Consider the following 17,393-nt stretch of genomic DNA (forward strand, 5'->3'; position numbering starts at 1 on the left):
GGGCCAAGATCACCAGCCTGTGGGTGTCAGAGCGAGGCTGTGGACACGGGCACTCTGTACGCCCAGTGTCTCTTCTGTTAGTATCTGTGCTCTGCTGCTGGTCCCCAGATGTTTATTCCTGAATTCCCTTGACAACCCGGTGAGACAGGTATGACCAGCATTTAACTGGCAGGCACCTCTAGCTTCCGGAGAAGCTAGTTGCCGAAGAGAACCTCCTAGTTGCTGGAGAGAACCTCAAACCCCTTCCCACCTGCCCAGGATGCCTGCTCACCTCCCCTAGGTCTGTGAGTGGCCATGAACCTGTGGCTTAGGCCGGGAACACACCGTCAACCTGGACACCTGTCATTCCTCTGCACCCACGCCCGTCAGTCAATCCCTCAGCACGCCACTCTTCGGTTTCCAGAAGGACTCCTCTGCTTACCACCTCCACCTCTTGGGACACAAATCCAAAGGATTCTCCTCTCTCCTTCCCCAGCCCTCGCTTTGCCTCCTGCCCATGACAGTCTGCCTGCCACGTGCGGCCAGAAGGGGCTCCCTAAAATGTGATCCAGAATCAGCCACTGTGACCGTCCCCGTGCATTTCCCTCCAGCAACAGTGGTGACTCATACATGTCTTCATAAAAATCCCTGTGATGTGCTTAAAATCTCATGTCCCATCAGGGACCTCTTCCCAGTGCCCTTGAAACTGCTCCAGTAGCATCATTTTTGAGATCTGCAGAATATCTGCTTTATTTCCAGTCTTTGCTACAGTAAATACAGCTACAGTGAACATCTTTATAGTTGAATCTGTGGCTGAATTACAGGTTGCTTAGGATAATTTTCTAGAAGAGACATTATTTGATCAAAAACTTTTTGATTATTTAGGGGCGGCTGGGTGGCTCAGTCGGTTAAGCATTCATCTCTTGGATTTGGCTCAGGTCCTGACCTCATGGCTCCTGAGAGAGAGTCCCGAATTGGGCTCCCCATTCAGTGGGAGTCTGCTGGGACATTCTCTCCCTCTGCCCCTCCCCCACCGCCTCATGCATGTCTGCTCTCTCTCTCAAATAAATATATAAATCTTAACATAGATCTTCTTGATTCCTTGATCAAAAAAGACAAGTTTGCCTCTCTGTGATTGGGCCAGGTTATGGGATGGATGGGCATTTCCACATTGTCCTGTGGTGATTCTGTACAGAGCCTCTGTGTGTCTTGGGAAATGACTAGCAGAGCCGAAGGGTCCAAGAGACAGCGGATGCTGGTGAGACACTTGCCAGGGTCTACTTCGCAATATTCGCTTCATTTGCAAAAGCAATAGGACCAACCTCTGAAATTTTGGGCAAGGTATGAGGAAGACCTTTCTGATGAGACTCTCCTTCCAGCACCCACGTCTGGACAGACATCCCCACCCGTGTCCCCTTGAGGGCCACGATGCGGAGTCTGAGCACGTGCACAGCTTCCATTCTTTTGAAAGTTAACATTGTCTCATACACAGTTTTCCTACTATTACCAAAGTCTTCAACCTCCTCATTCTAGGGGGATATAAACTTCCCATTAGGGACATTCTCGTTTACTCACTCCTTTATTGTTGAACAGAGAGGCTGTTTGGAAAATGTTGCTATAGTGTGTGTCCTTCGCTGGTGTTTTCTCCTCCCGATTCATAAGCACCATGCTTGTGTTTCTTTTTTCTCTTTGGTGCCCAAGAAGCTTAGACTCAACTATATGGTTTCAGAGTAGCCACATGTCACCTTTTCTTTGGTTATATTCTTACACAGGTGGACACCCTTTACTCTTGTGTTTTCATCTCTCTGATCCTGATGTTTTACTGGGTTTTTTTAAAAAATCTTATTGTGCTTCCTACTGGCTTTCTCACAGCCTTGTGGGATGAGGAAGGATGGAAATTGTTAATAAAGAATTTAATGAAAGTTGAGGCAAAGGCAAATGTGTCTGGGTCTATAGCTCTTCCTCTCTCCAGAAATTGCTAACTAGTATACTTAGTATAGTTTCTGAGAATGACATCACCAGATCAAATAGAACACCATCAGACCTTTAATACACACCACTCCAGAGCTTTCGAGAGAAAACAGGGGAATGTGTTTGCAACACGATATAAGTAACAAACCGAACTCTCCGTTGTGCCTCCAAACAAAGGTGGAAAGGCTCATCGTGTGGAGACCTGAAGGGGAAAGGGGCCTGGGGTGCCACCTGCAGCTTTCCTCTTAATTTCTTTCACTTTCCACCTCTTTGGTTCTGCACATCTGCTTCCACCCTGTAGCACAGGACGTGGAGTAGAAGCTTAGTACAACCTTGCTGGTGGAAAGGAGGAGACAGGTGAGGGAGAAGCACTGGGAAGGCGGCACCATCTGTGACCTCCCAGTAGCTCCTTGCTTTGGTAAAAGACTAGCCTGCCCTCTGGAAACTTTAGCCTGCAATGCATCCTGAGCCCAAAAAAAAAAAAAAAAAAAAAGTTGCATATGGCCTGTCTCATGAACGACATGCCAGCATCATCATCACATCTTGGGATTTGGTTGGGAGAGTAACCACCACTTCCCCTAGATAGGACTCCAGGGTTCCCATCCTGGGATGTGTCCTAAATTGGATATGTTTTGCTTTTAAAATTTTTTAATTATAAAAGATCACAGAGACACAAATCTATTTTCAGTACGGCCTGTGAGAAATAAACCACAGTAAAGAAAGACCATTTAGACTGGGGCGGGATGAAATGGACAGAGGACTGGGTTCCTGATCTGTGATAAAGAACATTCATGTCCCCTCTAGCTTCCTGCTAGAGCCTGTGCACCCATCGAAAAGCCAGAATGTTCATCGTCTGTTCACTGTCTGCCTCCCCAGCTAACCAGGTGTCAGCCACGACATGGACAGTGTTCCCACCACCTAGAAGCAGGGGAACACTCTGTAGGAACCCTGGATAGTTAAGGAAACAAATAACTGAAGAGATGAGCGGATGTCTTACCCTGCCTACTGAAAGGTAATACCCTGGAAGGCAGGGGTGTGTCTTATTGATTCATAACTCCCCAGCAGAGTCCGTGCACAGCATGGGTCTTTGATGAGTGTTTAATTCATAAGCAACTTGTGACTGGAATGATGAGTGGGTGGATGGATGGATGAGTGATGGATGGATGAGTGGATGGATGGATGGATGGATGGATGGACAAATGGATGGATGGATGGATGGATGGATGGATAGATGAGTGGATGGATGGATGAATGGATGTATGGATGAATGGATGGATGATTGGACAAATGGATGGATGGATGGATGAGTGGATGGATGGATGGATGAGTGGATGGATGGATGGAGAGAAGGAGGGATGAATGGTTGGATGGGGAGCATGCTATACTTTAGGGGTTCACGGAGGATTCCTTTGTGAGATGGGAATATACCAGCTGACTTGTAAGGGCCCTAACTACAGGATTCTGTTTGTCCATGGGCTTCACTGTACTTTCCCATCATACCCTCCACAAGATATGCCTTTTCCCCACCATGTCCTCATCTTCCTGGTGAATCCTTACTCATCTTTCAAGGAGCAGCACAGTTTCCCTAATCCCCCCATTCCCCAGTAGATCAGCTGCTCCTTCTCCCAGGTTCTTCTCACTGCCCACATTACCCCACTGCAGTCTGTTTTCATAATCCATTTCCCTCATTACAAGGAGTTCCTTAAGGGCAAAGACCAGGGCCCAAGACCTTCCTCTGTGCCTAGGCCTGACATCCAGCTCGATCTTTGCTCGGGGGGCTAAACAGACGTCTGAGCTCAACCAGTTTTAACTTCTGTAGAGCATTCTAGAAGGTCTGTAACCTGAATCCTATAAAAATCGTTTTGAAGGTTATGCAATGCAGACGGCTGGTAACTCAGACTTCACCTGCACACGAGGTCAGAGTCTTTGTCTCCCTGGCTTGGAAGTTACGTAATCTTCATTATATTATTTTATGACATTAACATGTTTTAAAGTTCTATTCATCTAGTTTTCTCTCCAAGGCGGAAGGGAATTTCTAACTTAAATTGCTGAACTTCAGCTCAAGAACGAGGTCTTCAGCAGACTGTTCTGATGCCCCAACTGGGACTGGGACTGCTTGGAAAATGTGCAGATCCTGAGACATGCAAGGTAGCTGAGGACTCCTCCTTGGACCAGCAAAAACACAGGGGTTTCTGTGCTTGAAAATCCACTCTCACCCTGATTTTTGTAATCCGGATAGAGAATATTTCTGACGTTAATGTGCCCACTGAATTCTGTTACTCTGTGAGCATAGGACCTGTGAGCACAGGTCAGGGTCCAACCACTGAAAAGCAAAAATGGGTCTTTCCAGATGACCTTAACTCTTCGTTTTGTAGGTGGGGAAACTGAGAGCCAGAAAAGAGAAGGGACTGACCCAAGGTCACAAAGCTACTGATGGGACAATGGTGAGAGTAGAGTTGAGCCTTTCCTTTGCAGCATTGGTAACCCACAAATCTGCCTTCTTAGAAGGATTGAGGGAGAGGATGGACCACAAGAAAGCAGCTGAGCCCTTCCGTTCTGCCAGTTGCCGTTTTCTGGGTGGGAAAATACACAATGGCTCAGGCACCTGCACTTTAAGGCCAGCTGGGGAAAAGACTTAGAGTCCAGGCCTGTGGAAAAGAAGAGCATTCCTCTCTGCAAATTCTTGTTCCTTAAGTCCCTAGAAAGCAGGGCAGGTCTTCTCCTGAATGCCTACCAACTCCATGCTTGATGCCAGGGTTCAAATCTCACTTCTTTTCCCCCAGTTCTTAGGGGAATGGTGACCTGTTTGGGATAAAAAGAGAACCCAGAGGAACACTCTGCCTTGTTTCTCCTATCATCTCTGCAGAAAGAATCCACAAAGCATCTTAATAAGCATGGTTTGTCCTGTCTTCATTTTCGCAGAGTCCTTGCCAAGATTTTTGGGCTGCCTAGGTTGGGACCTAGTCCCTGGTTGGTACCCAAGGACATTGCCCAAATTGACTTGAGTGGATTTTTTTATGTGTGTCTCTAAGAGCCTGAAATGTAAGAAAAGTGGTCAAGAAGGACCCTGTGGGTCTTTGATCCCTTTTCACTCAAGGGTGGGCTCTGACTCTCACTCACGGGGACTAAACCAAAGGTAACCTTGTGCCTTACTGCCTGAAAACCAGCAGAATGCCCTCTTCCATCTGATCTCCATCCTGGCTGCCCCAGGTCCAGCCCTGGGAATAGCCACATTAAAGGCTAGCTCCTTCAGAAAGACCTCGTTTCCTCTTCTGGATCTGGGCGATTATACCTAAAGAACATTTCCTCAAGTCTGTTAACGTCTAGCCCATGGGAGGGAAAGGTATTCCTCCTACGCGGTTTTGTTAAGAGTCACAGACAGTCAGAGACGCTCTCCAGTCCAACAACCTTACTTCGCTGATGGGAGACATAGAGGACCTGACCAAGGCCACAGAACCATCTGAGTGCTAATGGGAGGGGTTCTGTCTCACTCTGATTCCTGGGCGCCTCACCCAGTAGCCTTCACTGGGTGATCAGAAAATTCGAGCTGAATTAGACTAGACCTGAGTCTTGTCATTCCCAGACAAGTACCTTTTCTTCAAAACCACTTGTTCTCCAACGGGGCCGTCTACGAGAATCACCTGGGCCACTTTCAAAAATACTGACGTCTGGATCTCACCTCCAGAGATTCTGAGAGGGATTGGTTTGGGTGGAGCCTGGGCACCGGGACTTTGAAACTCTCCCAGGTGACTCCAATGCGAAACCAGGACTGAGAACCACGGATCTAAAGCATTCTGTACTACCAGAGTAAAGAGAGAAAACTGCTGGTCTCTCGGACCACTGTTCCCAGTCTTCCCAAGTATGGGAGCCAAGGGTTTGGGTCAAGAGGAAAATGGAGAAGACCTTCAACTCGCTCTTGGCAATGAACTGTCCATTCCCCACCCTTGAACGACACAGAAAAGGACAAGGTTTGGAGATCAAGTTAAATGTCCAATTTATTTTTATAACTTGAAACCAGAACAAACTTGGTTTTGAACAAGCGTACAAATGAAATGGCAGACACATGCGGAACTCAACATTGTGACATTAAGGGAAAAAAGAGGCCCAAAATCTTGTACAGAGAATAAAAGGAACAATAAATATTTTACTAAGCCATATTGAAATGACCTCCTGTCATCTCAACATTTTATCCATAATAAAAAAAAAAGTGCCCGTTTCTTAAACAGAGCACAAATACCAAGCAATAATAAATAGTTCCAAACTTGTAGTAAAAGACAGAACCTCCAAGTAAACAACAAAAGCTCATACAATAAGTAATAGAAAAGGTAATAAAAATATTTTGCCTTGCCCGTACAAATGCAAACAACTTAAATCAATGTAACTTTGCTTTGCAGGGTTGAGATACAAAGAGCACCAAATCACGGGTTTGCCTGTGCGCAACAAAACCTTCGCTACGGACCGGGATGAAAGGCTGACTTCCTTACTTTTCACATTTTGCTTATAGTAGTTCAGCCTCCTCCTCTCCCCATGAAAGACCTTCTAATGGCAAGTGGCAGGTTCCAATTTGGGGCAACTTTGAACAAAGTTGTGGCAGTATGGAAACCGGCCTGAGGTCGGCTGGGTCACCCAGGCTCGGGGGCCCCCCCCTCACTGGGTCGTCTGCTCCAGTGTGGGCTTTTTAAACATGAAAGAGAAGCATAATGCTCTTTTCTCTGCAATGGACAGAGACACAATCTTTGTGCTTTAGGATGGCTTAGTCCTGGCATTCTGGTGACTTTGTGGAAGCTGGTGAGGGCTGGCTAGCTTTCGGAACTACAGGGTGACCACCCTGGAGGCTCCAGTACCTTAAGAGGGCATTGGAAAGAAAGGGCAGCCCCTGGGTCTTCGGGTTGGGCAGGTAGGAAACTGACATCTCAGCTTTCTCTCCCCCCCTCCCCCCTTTCTGTTCCCTTTGCAAAGGTCAGTTACAAGGAGGGAAGGGTGTATGGAACAGAAAAGCTCCCAGAAGAAAGATTTCTGCATTTGGTCAAGAATTGCCCCAAAAGATGCTTGGTTATACTTTCATAACCTGAAATAATGGTTTTACAGTTCCTGAAATAAAAAATGGCTTCCTGATATAGGTTTTTTTTTTTTAAGTGTATTATTCCCTCATCCAAAAAACCACCACTTTAAAGCTACTTGGCTTTACAAGAAAAAAAAAAAACAAAAACAGGAGTAGAGAGAGGGAGAAAGAAAAGAAATTAAGTAAAAATGAAGAGGACAAAATAAAAGACTGATAGAGGCTGGAGGATGGAGAGGAAACACAGGGGAAGGAGAGAAGAGATAGGAAAGGCACCGAATTCATCCCAGGCCCTCGGCACTCAGAAACTGACGGAATGTAGGTTTCAGCGAGCAAAGCAGCGGAGCAGCTAAGAACGACAACAGGCCAACACTCTCCATGGAAAGAAAGGCCCTGACTCCCTCCTGAAATCCAACTTGCACTGGTCTCGCGTCACCTGTGCCTCGCTGATTCACCAGCTCCTTTTACTGCGTCTTTTGTCTGTTTCACGTTTTCTCAAGGACTAAAGAAAGCTCGGTTTGCATTCCTTTCTGCTCTTAAGGGCGGGCGGGAGACGTGGTGACCGCCACAGTGGTGACAGTAGAGAAGGAAGATGCCCTCTCGCTCTCTCCTCTAACACCTGACATCTTACAGATGGCCTCTTGGAGAACGAGAGGACTCTGTGAAATGTGACCGACATCTTTACAAAAACTGATTTCTCCACTCAACACGAATAAAGAATTTCCCATCCGGTCTGCTGTGGCCACACCAGGGAGCCTTGATGCAAGGTTCGGAGCATTCGGAGAAGCCCTGCTCGAACAGTCCTTTGTATAGGCCAATTCCGACAAAAATATATACAACTAAAATGGTTTGTGAACCGAAGCATTTAACGACTTCCTTTTGTTTCTTTTCCTCAAAGGTTGTCAAACAACCCTTCTTCTCCTGTACAATAGGACTAAACATACAAATTTTTTTTTGCAATATTTTATCCTGCCAAATTAAAAAAATATATTATGGCAGCCTGTTTGTTTTTGTTTTTTTTTTCTTTTTATTTCCAAATTCACTAACAAAAAGGTACATTAAATCCCTTTAAAAGGACAAGCTTACAGTTAAAAAATTACAAGCTCCAGTAAAAATACAGCAAGTGCCTACATCATATGAACCAACCAATATATCCATTCCAGAGGGGGCGGGGAGAGAAAAATAAGTAAAGGTCAGAAATGTGATTTTTTTTTTCTGCAAAGCAATAACAATATTAAGCACTTTTTTTTCTACATACTTTTTCTACATGGTGTAGCAATCCCCTTTTAATCCCCAAATACAAGTTTCTATACATTTTTTTTTAAATAAAAATTCAACACCCAAGGCAGAAAAGAATTTACTAAAACTCCGACTTTACAGTTACTGTGACAAGAACAAATTTATAGACCCACCATTTAAATTTTACTGCAACATTTTCAAGGAAAAGAAAAGGGTTTTTTTTTTCTTGTTTTGTAAAATGCCCAGGCATTCTCGATTATTACAAATACTGGTCCACTTGTACAGTAATCAAGAAATTTTAATATATATAATATATACTAAAACCCCGTCACCAAAAAGAAAACAATATACACGCAGCCACTGTGGCATTTTTTTATAACCTAGTAAGCAAACTTGGAAAAAAAAATGATCGCTCCAACACACATACACACAATTTTTTTTTACCCTTGTATGTATCCAATACTGTAAACGTATTTTTAAGACAGAGTGCACTAAATTTAACTTTAGAAAAAAATTAGCCATTGTTCCTGAATCGTTTTTGTTTTTTCATTCAACGATACCAACGTGTAACTTGTGTCGCTTGAGTTTTAATTCAGCAGTGATTCACCTCCACACCAAATCTAAGCAGCGTTGTCCCACAGACAAAGGGGGATGAGGATAATTCAGCTAAGGATGTCCACGGTTGTGCTGGGCTTATCTCTTCATTTGATTGGGTCTTATGGCATTTTCATGTCCTCTATCTTCAACCAGGATTTTTTTTAAATTTAATTAAAAGTAAATGTGGCTTTGTTTGTGTCTAAAGAATGTACTTTTCTTGTTTTACTCTTTTAAAAAGTCTTTTCATTTCAAAAAAAAAAAAAAAGTTTTGCATTTGTCTCAAGAGACTCAGATAGGAAGATCAGTTTCCAAGGCACTCACATCAAATTGAATGGCAGTAGAAAAACCGTCCAATAAATTATTTTATTTTGTTCTTTATAGTGCCAGTATTGTGAATGCCAAGCTTAGCAACACTGACACTCGATCTCGGCCGTCCCTTACAGGTTAACCCACCTCTGGGCCAGAGAGAAGAATATGCTGCAATTTCTTGTTTAGAAGCCATTTAATTTAAATGCAAACAAAAGCTTTAAAGTGCGGGTCAACAGAATTCCAATGTCTAATCTTAACAGTCCAATGTTTAGTACCTTCCAACCTAATGGGATAGAAAAGAAAAAAATTGGGAAGTAGCGCTGGGCACCGTCGGATGGAACTCTTTCCCTGCTTTTCCAGTAAAAGGGAAGAGAAATTTGCAAGATCCTCCCACCTGTCCATCCAATGTCATCAGTGTGCATTAAATGAGAGAATACTACCTTCTCTCAGTTCACCTCATCGGGGCACTTGTCTGCTTGAGACACGGTCAGTTATCACCGGAAGCAACGTGCGACTCGGGATTTCTGTGGTGGGGGGGTGATGAAAAGAGAGAGAGAGAGAAGCCGTCAAGCCAGAAGAAGCCTGAAAGGATATGGCTGGTTCTTTCCCTTCTGTGTCACTGCAGGTCACCACCATCTACCCAAAAAAGTACCCTCAGCCCATTTTATCTAGCCTCATCTATAGCAAAGAGCAAAGATGACATCCCAGGGCACGAGAACGCTCCAAGAAAAGCAACGTATCTGTTGGTCATGCACAACTCTAAGATGCTTTTGGGCCATCTCCCGGGCAGTTCTCAAAACCTCCTATTTCTCTGTCAGTGGTGAGTTTTCTGGGGGGGGGGGGGGACAGGGGAGGGGGAAGGGGGGACCTCTGACTCTCCCCCACCACTAGAAGCTCCCTTGGATGCTGTAAAGGTTGAAATCAACACAGGAAAGGCCTCTGTTACTCAGGAGATCATCAGTGCTACATCTCAATTCCAATTCTGAAACAAAGTGCTACAACGTTGAGGATTGTTATCCGCTGTACATCCACCCCCTCCCCTCCCCAAAAAAAAGAGCATGCCACTTTTTATTTCAGGACCGAAGGAAAAAAAAAAAAAAGAAGGAATTTAAAAAAAACAAAGTAAACAACTTTAAAAGTCATTTAAGTGTTGGCTTCTTCACAAGAAATTACACATGCTTAGCTTAAATCTCAAAAAAGCAGCGCCCTCCCCCCCCAAATTATAATTTAAAAGATAAGCTTCCCTTCTACATCGCTTGGGAGTCATTGCTCAGGCTACTACTGGGTTTTAAAAAAACAGAAACAAACAAACAAAACAAAACAAAACCAAAAACAAAAAAAATTAAAAAGGATGGATACCCAACAAAATCTCTTAAAGGAATTTAAACAGAAAGAATAATAATAAAAAGTATCTGCACATGCCAAAAAAATTACAAAACCCAATAAATACAGAAATTATTGCACAGTTAAAAGGCTCCACAATTTTTACTGCCTCTATCAACCCTCGGGTTTCCATAGGACTTCGTAGACACAGGTTAGGTTGGAGCGCCGCGGGCCCAGCGCCCCGGGCCGGGGCGGGGCGGGGGGCGGCGCGGCGCGGGCGCAGGCATCGGGTCAGCATTCTCTCGGGTGGCGGCGGTTCCACTGTACAGGGGCGGGGCGGGGCGCCGGGCCGCGCGCTTAGCTCCTCTCGGCCTGCTCGATTTTGACGTCGTTAGTCAGCAAGTGCTCGCCGTGCCACTTTTTCATGTGTTTCTCCAGGGTGCTGTAGACGCTGAAGGGCATCTGGCAGATGTCGCAGCGGTACACCTCCTTGCCGATCTGCCCGTGCGTCTTCATGTGGCGCGTGAGCTTGCTGCTCTGCGCGCACGCGTAGTTGCACAGCTCGCACTTGTAAGGCCGCTCGCCGGTGTGGCTCCGCCGGTGCACCGTCAGGTTGCTGCAGTTCTTGAACACCTTGCCGCAGTACTCGCACGTGTCGCTGCGCCGGCCCTCCTTGGAGCTCGGCCGCCCGGGGCCCGGGCCGCCCAGGTGCGGCGTGCTGCCCCCGCTGGCCGTGCCGCTGCGGCCCGACAGGCCGCCGTCCAGCAGGTCCCCGGGCGGCGTGGAGAAGCGCAGGCTGCCGTTCTCGGACGAGTGCTCGGACGACGTGGCGAAGGGCGACTGGCGCGCGTCCGTGAAGCCCAGGAAGGGGTCCTTCATGAAGTGCCGCGACGCCGCGTAGCCCACGAGCCACTGCGAGTACACGTTCTCGGACGGGATGAGCGCGGCGGGCGGCAGCTCCAGGTCCTTCTCCACCTTGATGCGCTTGGCCGCGCTGTTGAGCCCGGGGCTGGGCAGCGGCGCCGGCTTGCGCGGGAAGAGGCCCGGGAAGGGCTCGGCGCCGGGCGCGAAGCCGCCACCGCGCCCGTTGACCGCGCCGCCCGGGCCCGCGTCGCCGCAGCCGCCCGCGTCGTCGTCGTCGCCCGCGTCGCCGCCGCCCGGCGCGCGCTTCAGGAAGGCGCCGCGCTTGGGCTTGTCGGCCAGCAGCTCGCCGTACTGCGGCAGCGCGCCCAGCCCCACGTTCTCCATGACCTTGCCCAGCACCAGCGCCTTCTCGTCGGCCAGCGCCTTGGCCGCGCCGCCCACGCCGCCCGCGCCCGCCACCCCGGCCACGCCGCCGCCGCCGTTCTCGCGGTTGCGGCTCAGCTCCGAGTCCATGCTGAAGCTCGACTCGGGCCGGCTCTCGTTCTCCAGCAGCAGCTCCTCCTCTTCCTCCTCCTCCTCCTCGTCCTCCTCCTCGGGCTCGTGGCCCAGCGACGGGTCGCTCTCGTGGTGGCGGAAGTCGCCGTCGGCCGCCTTGAGGCCCTCGCCGGCCAGCTCGCTGGTGCCGGGCTCCGGGGAGCTGGCGGCCGAGAGCCCGTCGTCCGAGCGGCCGGCCAGCGAGCCGGCCTTGTGCATGTGCGTCTTCATGTGGCGCTTCAGCTTGCTCGCCTGCGAGCACGCGTGGTCGCACAGCTGGCACTTGTAGGGCTTCTCGCCCGTGTGGCTGCGCCGGTGCACGATGAGATTGCTCTGGAACTTGAACGTCTTGCCGCAGAACTCGCACGACTTGCTCTTGGCTGGCGGCTGCGGCGGCGGCGTGCCGCCGGGGGGCATGGGCGGCAGCGGCGGCGTGCTCAGGAACGGGGACTTGGGGCTGGGCTGGAAGGGGTTCAGGAGCCGGTGCATAGGGTTGCCGCGGCCCGGCGACACGGGCGGCGGCGTGGAGCTGTTGCCCGCCAGCTCGCGGAGCCGCCGCGAGAAGTCCATGGCGGGAGAGTCGATGGCCATGGGGTTGAGGCGCATGACTCGGTCAAAGGCACTGGGGTGCTGGGCAACGAGCCCCATCTCCTCGGCACTGAGGCGGTGCGGGTCCAGGTGGTGGCGCGGCGGCGGGCTGAAGAGCGGCGGCGTGCCGGGCAGGCGGCCCTCGCCGAAGCCCGGGTGGTCCCGCAGGATGGGGCCCGTCATGCGCAGCAGGTTGAAGGGGTTGCTGTCGCCCAGGAAATTCATGAGCGGGGACTGGGCCACGGCCTCGGGTCCGAGCGGCGGCGGGATGGTGAGCCGCGGCGTGAGCGAGCTGCTGGCCGGCCCCGGCTCCAGGTAGATGCGGAAGCCGTGCGTGTTCTGCGCGTGCTGCAGCAGGAACCACGCGCTGTTGAAGGGCTGCTTGCATGTTGTGCAAATGTAGCTGGAAGGCTCATCTTTACCTGGGGAGACACACGGACAGAAAGGCAGACAGAGCGTGAGAAGCAGACTGGGCGCAAACGGCAGGGCCAGAGACCTGAGGGCGCAGGGGGGCGGGAAGCGAGTCCTGGATCAGCAGGGCTTGGGAAGGAGGCCGCGGGGCCCATTTGGAGGGGGCGGGCCCGGAGGCCTGTCACCCAGGCCGAGACCCCTACCAACTGCAGGTCTGAATAAGCCGGCTCCGTGGACGGGGAGACCTGGCAAAGCCCCCATCGGCCTCGCCACCTCAGCTAGCACCCGCAGTTCCTAGGCCCCGGCCTGCTCCCCCAAAGAAAAGCTGCTCTTATCGCCATCATCTCAGAAGCCAAATGAGGCGGCGTTGTGACACTGCCTGATGTCAACAATAACATAGCCGGGACACCTGCAACCATGACAGACCCAGGTTTCGTCAACCAAGGCACTACTGACGTCTGGACCAGGACGACTCTGCGGTGTGGGTGGGGGGGCCTGTGCTTTGTAGAATGTTCAGCACCGTCCCTGGCCTCGCCCACTACAAGCCAATCAAAATGCCTCCCCCCTACCCCCGCTGGAGGATCACAAACCTCTTCAGGCCTGACCACATGTCCCCGGGGGGACGGGGTATGAAGCCGCAGCTCACAGCTCCCCCTCACCTTAAGAATCAGTGATTAGGCAATATTTGATCCAAGGGGTTTCTAAAAAACCCAAGTCGAACTCAATTGCCCAGCAAACGTCTTTTTAAAGAGAGATGGCTGATACCTCTGCACTATTTGGGATTCCAGCTAAAGGAAATGCCAGGGTTTCGTACAGCAGCATACCATCAAATTCACACACGAATTACACAGGAGGAATTTAGCATGTTAGGAAGCTCACTGCCCCCCAGTCCCCCTCTGGCCTCACACACACACCCCTAACCACCATGTAGAATCCGGCCTCCACAGGCCCCTGAGCCGGGGAGGGAGAGGGGGCCGCTGGCATACATGAGGTCCTTCGCTGGAATGCCAACTGCAGGACAATGTCAAATCTGATGGGGCGGTCACGATGAATGGTGGCAAGTGTAGATCTGTTACATACTGGCTCTGGTGACATCGGGAGCAAATCTTAGTGGACACTTGTGGCACTGAGCCAGAAATGTTACTGTCTTTGTCCATCACTGAGGCAGCCACAAAATGGAGGCTGAACGGTTTCATCCAGAAGCTGTCTTGAGCCGCCCTCCTCAAACTCCGGGGGCAGCGCAATGCTTTTCCAGTCTGAATTGCTCCTAATGCTTTCTATAAAGGGGCAGGTGCAGGCAGGCCCTGCTTTCCACCAGCAGGCTCGCTCGCTAGCCAGGGAGGGAACAGGGAACAAGACATCACAGCCGGGATCTTGAAAAATCCCTTTTGTTTTTTCAAACTGTCCTGAACCAGGAAGGTTTTAACACTGACCAACTATGGTCGCATGAGACTCCCTGGTCCCCTATCACGGCCTCTTCCCAAAAGACCTTCCAAGATCCCGCGCAGAGATTTATTTTTTGTTTTCCACACACCGAGTTATGCTTCCAGGGGGCTTCAGGCTTAGCTGTAAAACCCAAGTGAATGAAGGACCCAGTGCCCTGTTCGGGGGGATGGCGGCAGAGGGCAGAGACCTCCCCGCCCCGTGCCGGGTGTGAGTGTCACAGAAAGGGGCCGACGGGTCCAGCGGGCAGGGTGCAGCTCCTCCCAGACCCCCAAACCAACTGGGCCAGAACACCCACCCCTGAAAACCAAGACGGGCCTTAGGAGCGGGGTGCCTCGTAGTGATCCGACGGCTCTCGGCTCCTGGGTTCTGTCTCCGTGTTTGGTGGTGGTGAAGACAGCGGGCGGGGGAAGGCCAGAGAAGAAAAAGGACCCTCAGGGTTGGCTTCACTCTGCTTTTGCTAACAGCTCAAGAACTTCTGCGGCAATTTTCTCTCTCCAGCTACTCCGTCTGGGCCATTCAGTGCCCCACGCCGGAGTCCCCAAGGGGACTTTTCCCCGGCTGGAAAATGACAGGGAGGTTTCCCAAGGCCCTGGGGCGCCATGTTTCTCATGGGGCGCCCGCTGTACGGCGGCGCCAACCCTGGGCCTTCCCTTCCAGTACGGCCCTCAGCTGGCAGAGAGAACGCCACCTCCTGTCCTCGCTTATTAGTTGATGTACTTGGGACAGCAGAGCCCTCTGCCTCAGAGCTGGCCAGAAGCCACGGTGTTTAGAGCCCTCTTCAAATCCTCTTCTAGAGCAAGACAGAATAAATACGTAATAAATAACAAGAAGATAAATAAAATGTGCCTTTCTGACCTACGAGCTAATAACACAAACGAAGTGCCACATCCCACAAGGTCATAGATCTTCAAATTAAAGAGCGTTTCTGTACCCTTCACCTGGGCTTTCGGAAACTCTAATTAATCGATTTATGGTACGCAGCTGCTCTAGCTCCTCGTCGTTTAAGTGGGACCCCCTTCCCCCCATCTCTTTGTTCATCATCTTCATCTCCTTGGGCTTCTACTCCAGAGCATTTCCTTTTTCTTGTTCTGACGGCCACGTATTTTCTAGAAAGTTCTATGCTGGTGAGGAATGTGGATAACAGAAGAAAATGCAGAATTCCCCAGCAGGCCAGGAATAAAGACTGCTCTTCAGCCGAAATGGCCGATTAAAACCTTTTTTTAACTCAAAATGGCAGCTGCTGGGAAGCATGTAGCTGCATGTTCTAAAGAGCTCAGATGTTTCCACTTCTTGTTTAAAAAAAAAAAAAAGAAGAAGAAGAAATTTTTTAAAAAGACGCTTTTAAAACTCTGGAGCAGCCCAGGAAGGAAGTTACCTGTCCCTAATTCACCAGCAGGTGGGGAAGAGCTACGTGTCCATCAAATCGGATCTCAGGGCCACCGTTGGTGCCGGGGTGAGCTCTTTCTTTTCCCACACCCCTGAACCGCTTTGGTTCCCTGACTTTCCTTGCACGATGGCAAGATTCACTGCAGGCGACGGCCTTCCCAGGATCTGACAGCTTCTGACTTTTTTTAAAATCTCGCAGCCCTCAAAGGCCCTCCCTAGACAACTCTCTTTCCACTACCCCCAGCTTTTTTTTTTTTTCCCTTAATAAAATGTTCATTTCCATATTACCACTTCATGGTTCTCTCTTGCCTAGAAGTAGCCTTGAGCACTAGGGCTGCTCACTTTTAACAAGTGAACAATGTCAGAAGTCCTTGAAGAGCCACTTGGAACATTTTTCTATTCAAAAACTCACTAAATATTTTACACTCGCCGCATACCAGTCACAGGCGGCTCATTTTTAAATGCAATGGGAGACCCTTGGCGAGAGGGTTGGCCCCCCTCCCCATCCCAGGACCAGAGGTCACCCCTTCCTCAGGCTCAGGGCCTCCTGCCCAGAGGTGAGCTGGAGGCTCGATGAGGCAACCCCTTCGCCGGCGGCCCAGAGAGGACCCACTCCCACCACGCTGCCCGGGGGGCCGCTGAGGCTCCACGTGGGCGGTGGATGCCTGGATCGTTTTGAAGTGACGTCCCCGGCAACATCAAACCGGCCTACAGACCTAGAAACGTCAGCTGCGCTTCGATCACACAATCAGGCTTGGCGAGTCCGAGCCCAGGGCCCGCGTCTGTCCTTGCTTGCTTTCCTCCTCAGACAGCATTACTCTCGGTTGGCAAAAACCCAGACGGGATCTTCTTTGCTCTACTGGCTCTAAAGGCAGTCCTTAGGACTTTTCTCCACCCAGAAACGCCCCTTGCCGTCTCTAGGTTATGGGGGCTTGGGTGACATTCCCAGCCTTGACATTCCCAGCACAATGAAGTCGCTCAAATCACAACCTCTTTGGGCCTCGATTTCCACATCAGTAGAATGGGACTAAGATCCCTGCCCCTAGAGAGGGCCGGGGGCACCCAATGAGCTGCCATGTGGGGACCCCCGTGGAAATCAAGCACCACGATGGAGAGGCTGAGTGGGGCTTTCTAGGTTTCAGTGTATGGTGTCCGTCCTTGAACCTGGTGGTGCACGTTCGAGTCTGGCAGTAATAAAACCTGCCTGGACTTTTCATGCAGCTGGTTTCATGCGTGAGAGGTTCCAGAGAAGTGCAAACTTGCCTGCTGTGAGGGAACCTCCTTTCTTACAGTGACACCTGGGGACCGACAGCAACCGGACCCTCCTGCAATGGATGGGAGTCTCCCTCCGCGGTGAGGGGTTGTTGTTCCTTTTTTTTTTTTTTTTAATGAGCATTTAAATAATTGTTCCTCCTTATTATGCCAGTTACTCTAATAATACTAATAAAGGTATCGTGTCCAATAAAAAAACACACCTTTAACGGAGTCATTATTCAATGGAAAGGACACAGCTGAGCGCGCTGGTTTAACAGGTCTCTCCGAAGGCCAAGTGATGCCACGAGGAAGGGCGCCCGCACCCGTGGGAGATGCAGCGGCCACTGCTGCTCAGAGGGGACAGCCAGGACACCCCCAGGCCCCCAGCTCATGCGGGGCTACCGGCGAGATCCCACCTGGGCCATTCTCCAAA

The 17,393-nt window shown here is 50.2% G+C and overlaps 1 protein-coding gene across 4 annotated transcripts in view; it reads right to left on the reverse strand.

The window, feature by feature from the left end:
• Positions 1-5,927: 5,927 nt before the first annotated feature.
• The window catches only part of BCL11B (BCL11 transcription factor B), a 94,812-nt gene continuing 83,346 nt past the window's right edge, over positions 5,928-17,393 (reverse strand). For all 4 annotated transcript variants that reach the window (XM_047738535.1, XM_047738533.1, XM_047738534.1 and 1 more), the window contains one exon: positions 5,928-12,885. In XM_047738535.1, coding sequence (XP_047594491.1) covers positions 10,835-12,885 — 2,051 coding nt within the window. In that variant the 3' untranslated portion in view covers positions 5,928-10,834. The remainder of the gene's footprint in view (positions 12,886-17,393) is intronic.

The sequence above is a fragment of the Lutra lutra genome, chromosome 7 (genome assembly GCF_902655055.1).
Source record: "Lutra lutra chromosome 7, mLutLut1.2, whole genome shotgun sequence".
Classification (NCBI taxonomy): Eukaryota; Metazoa; Chordata; class Mammalia; order Carnivora; family Mustelidae; genus Lutra; species Lutra lutra.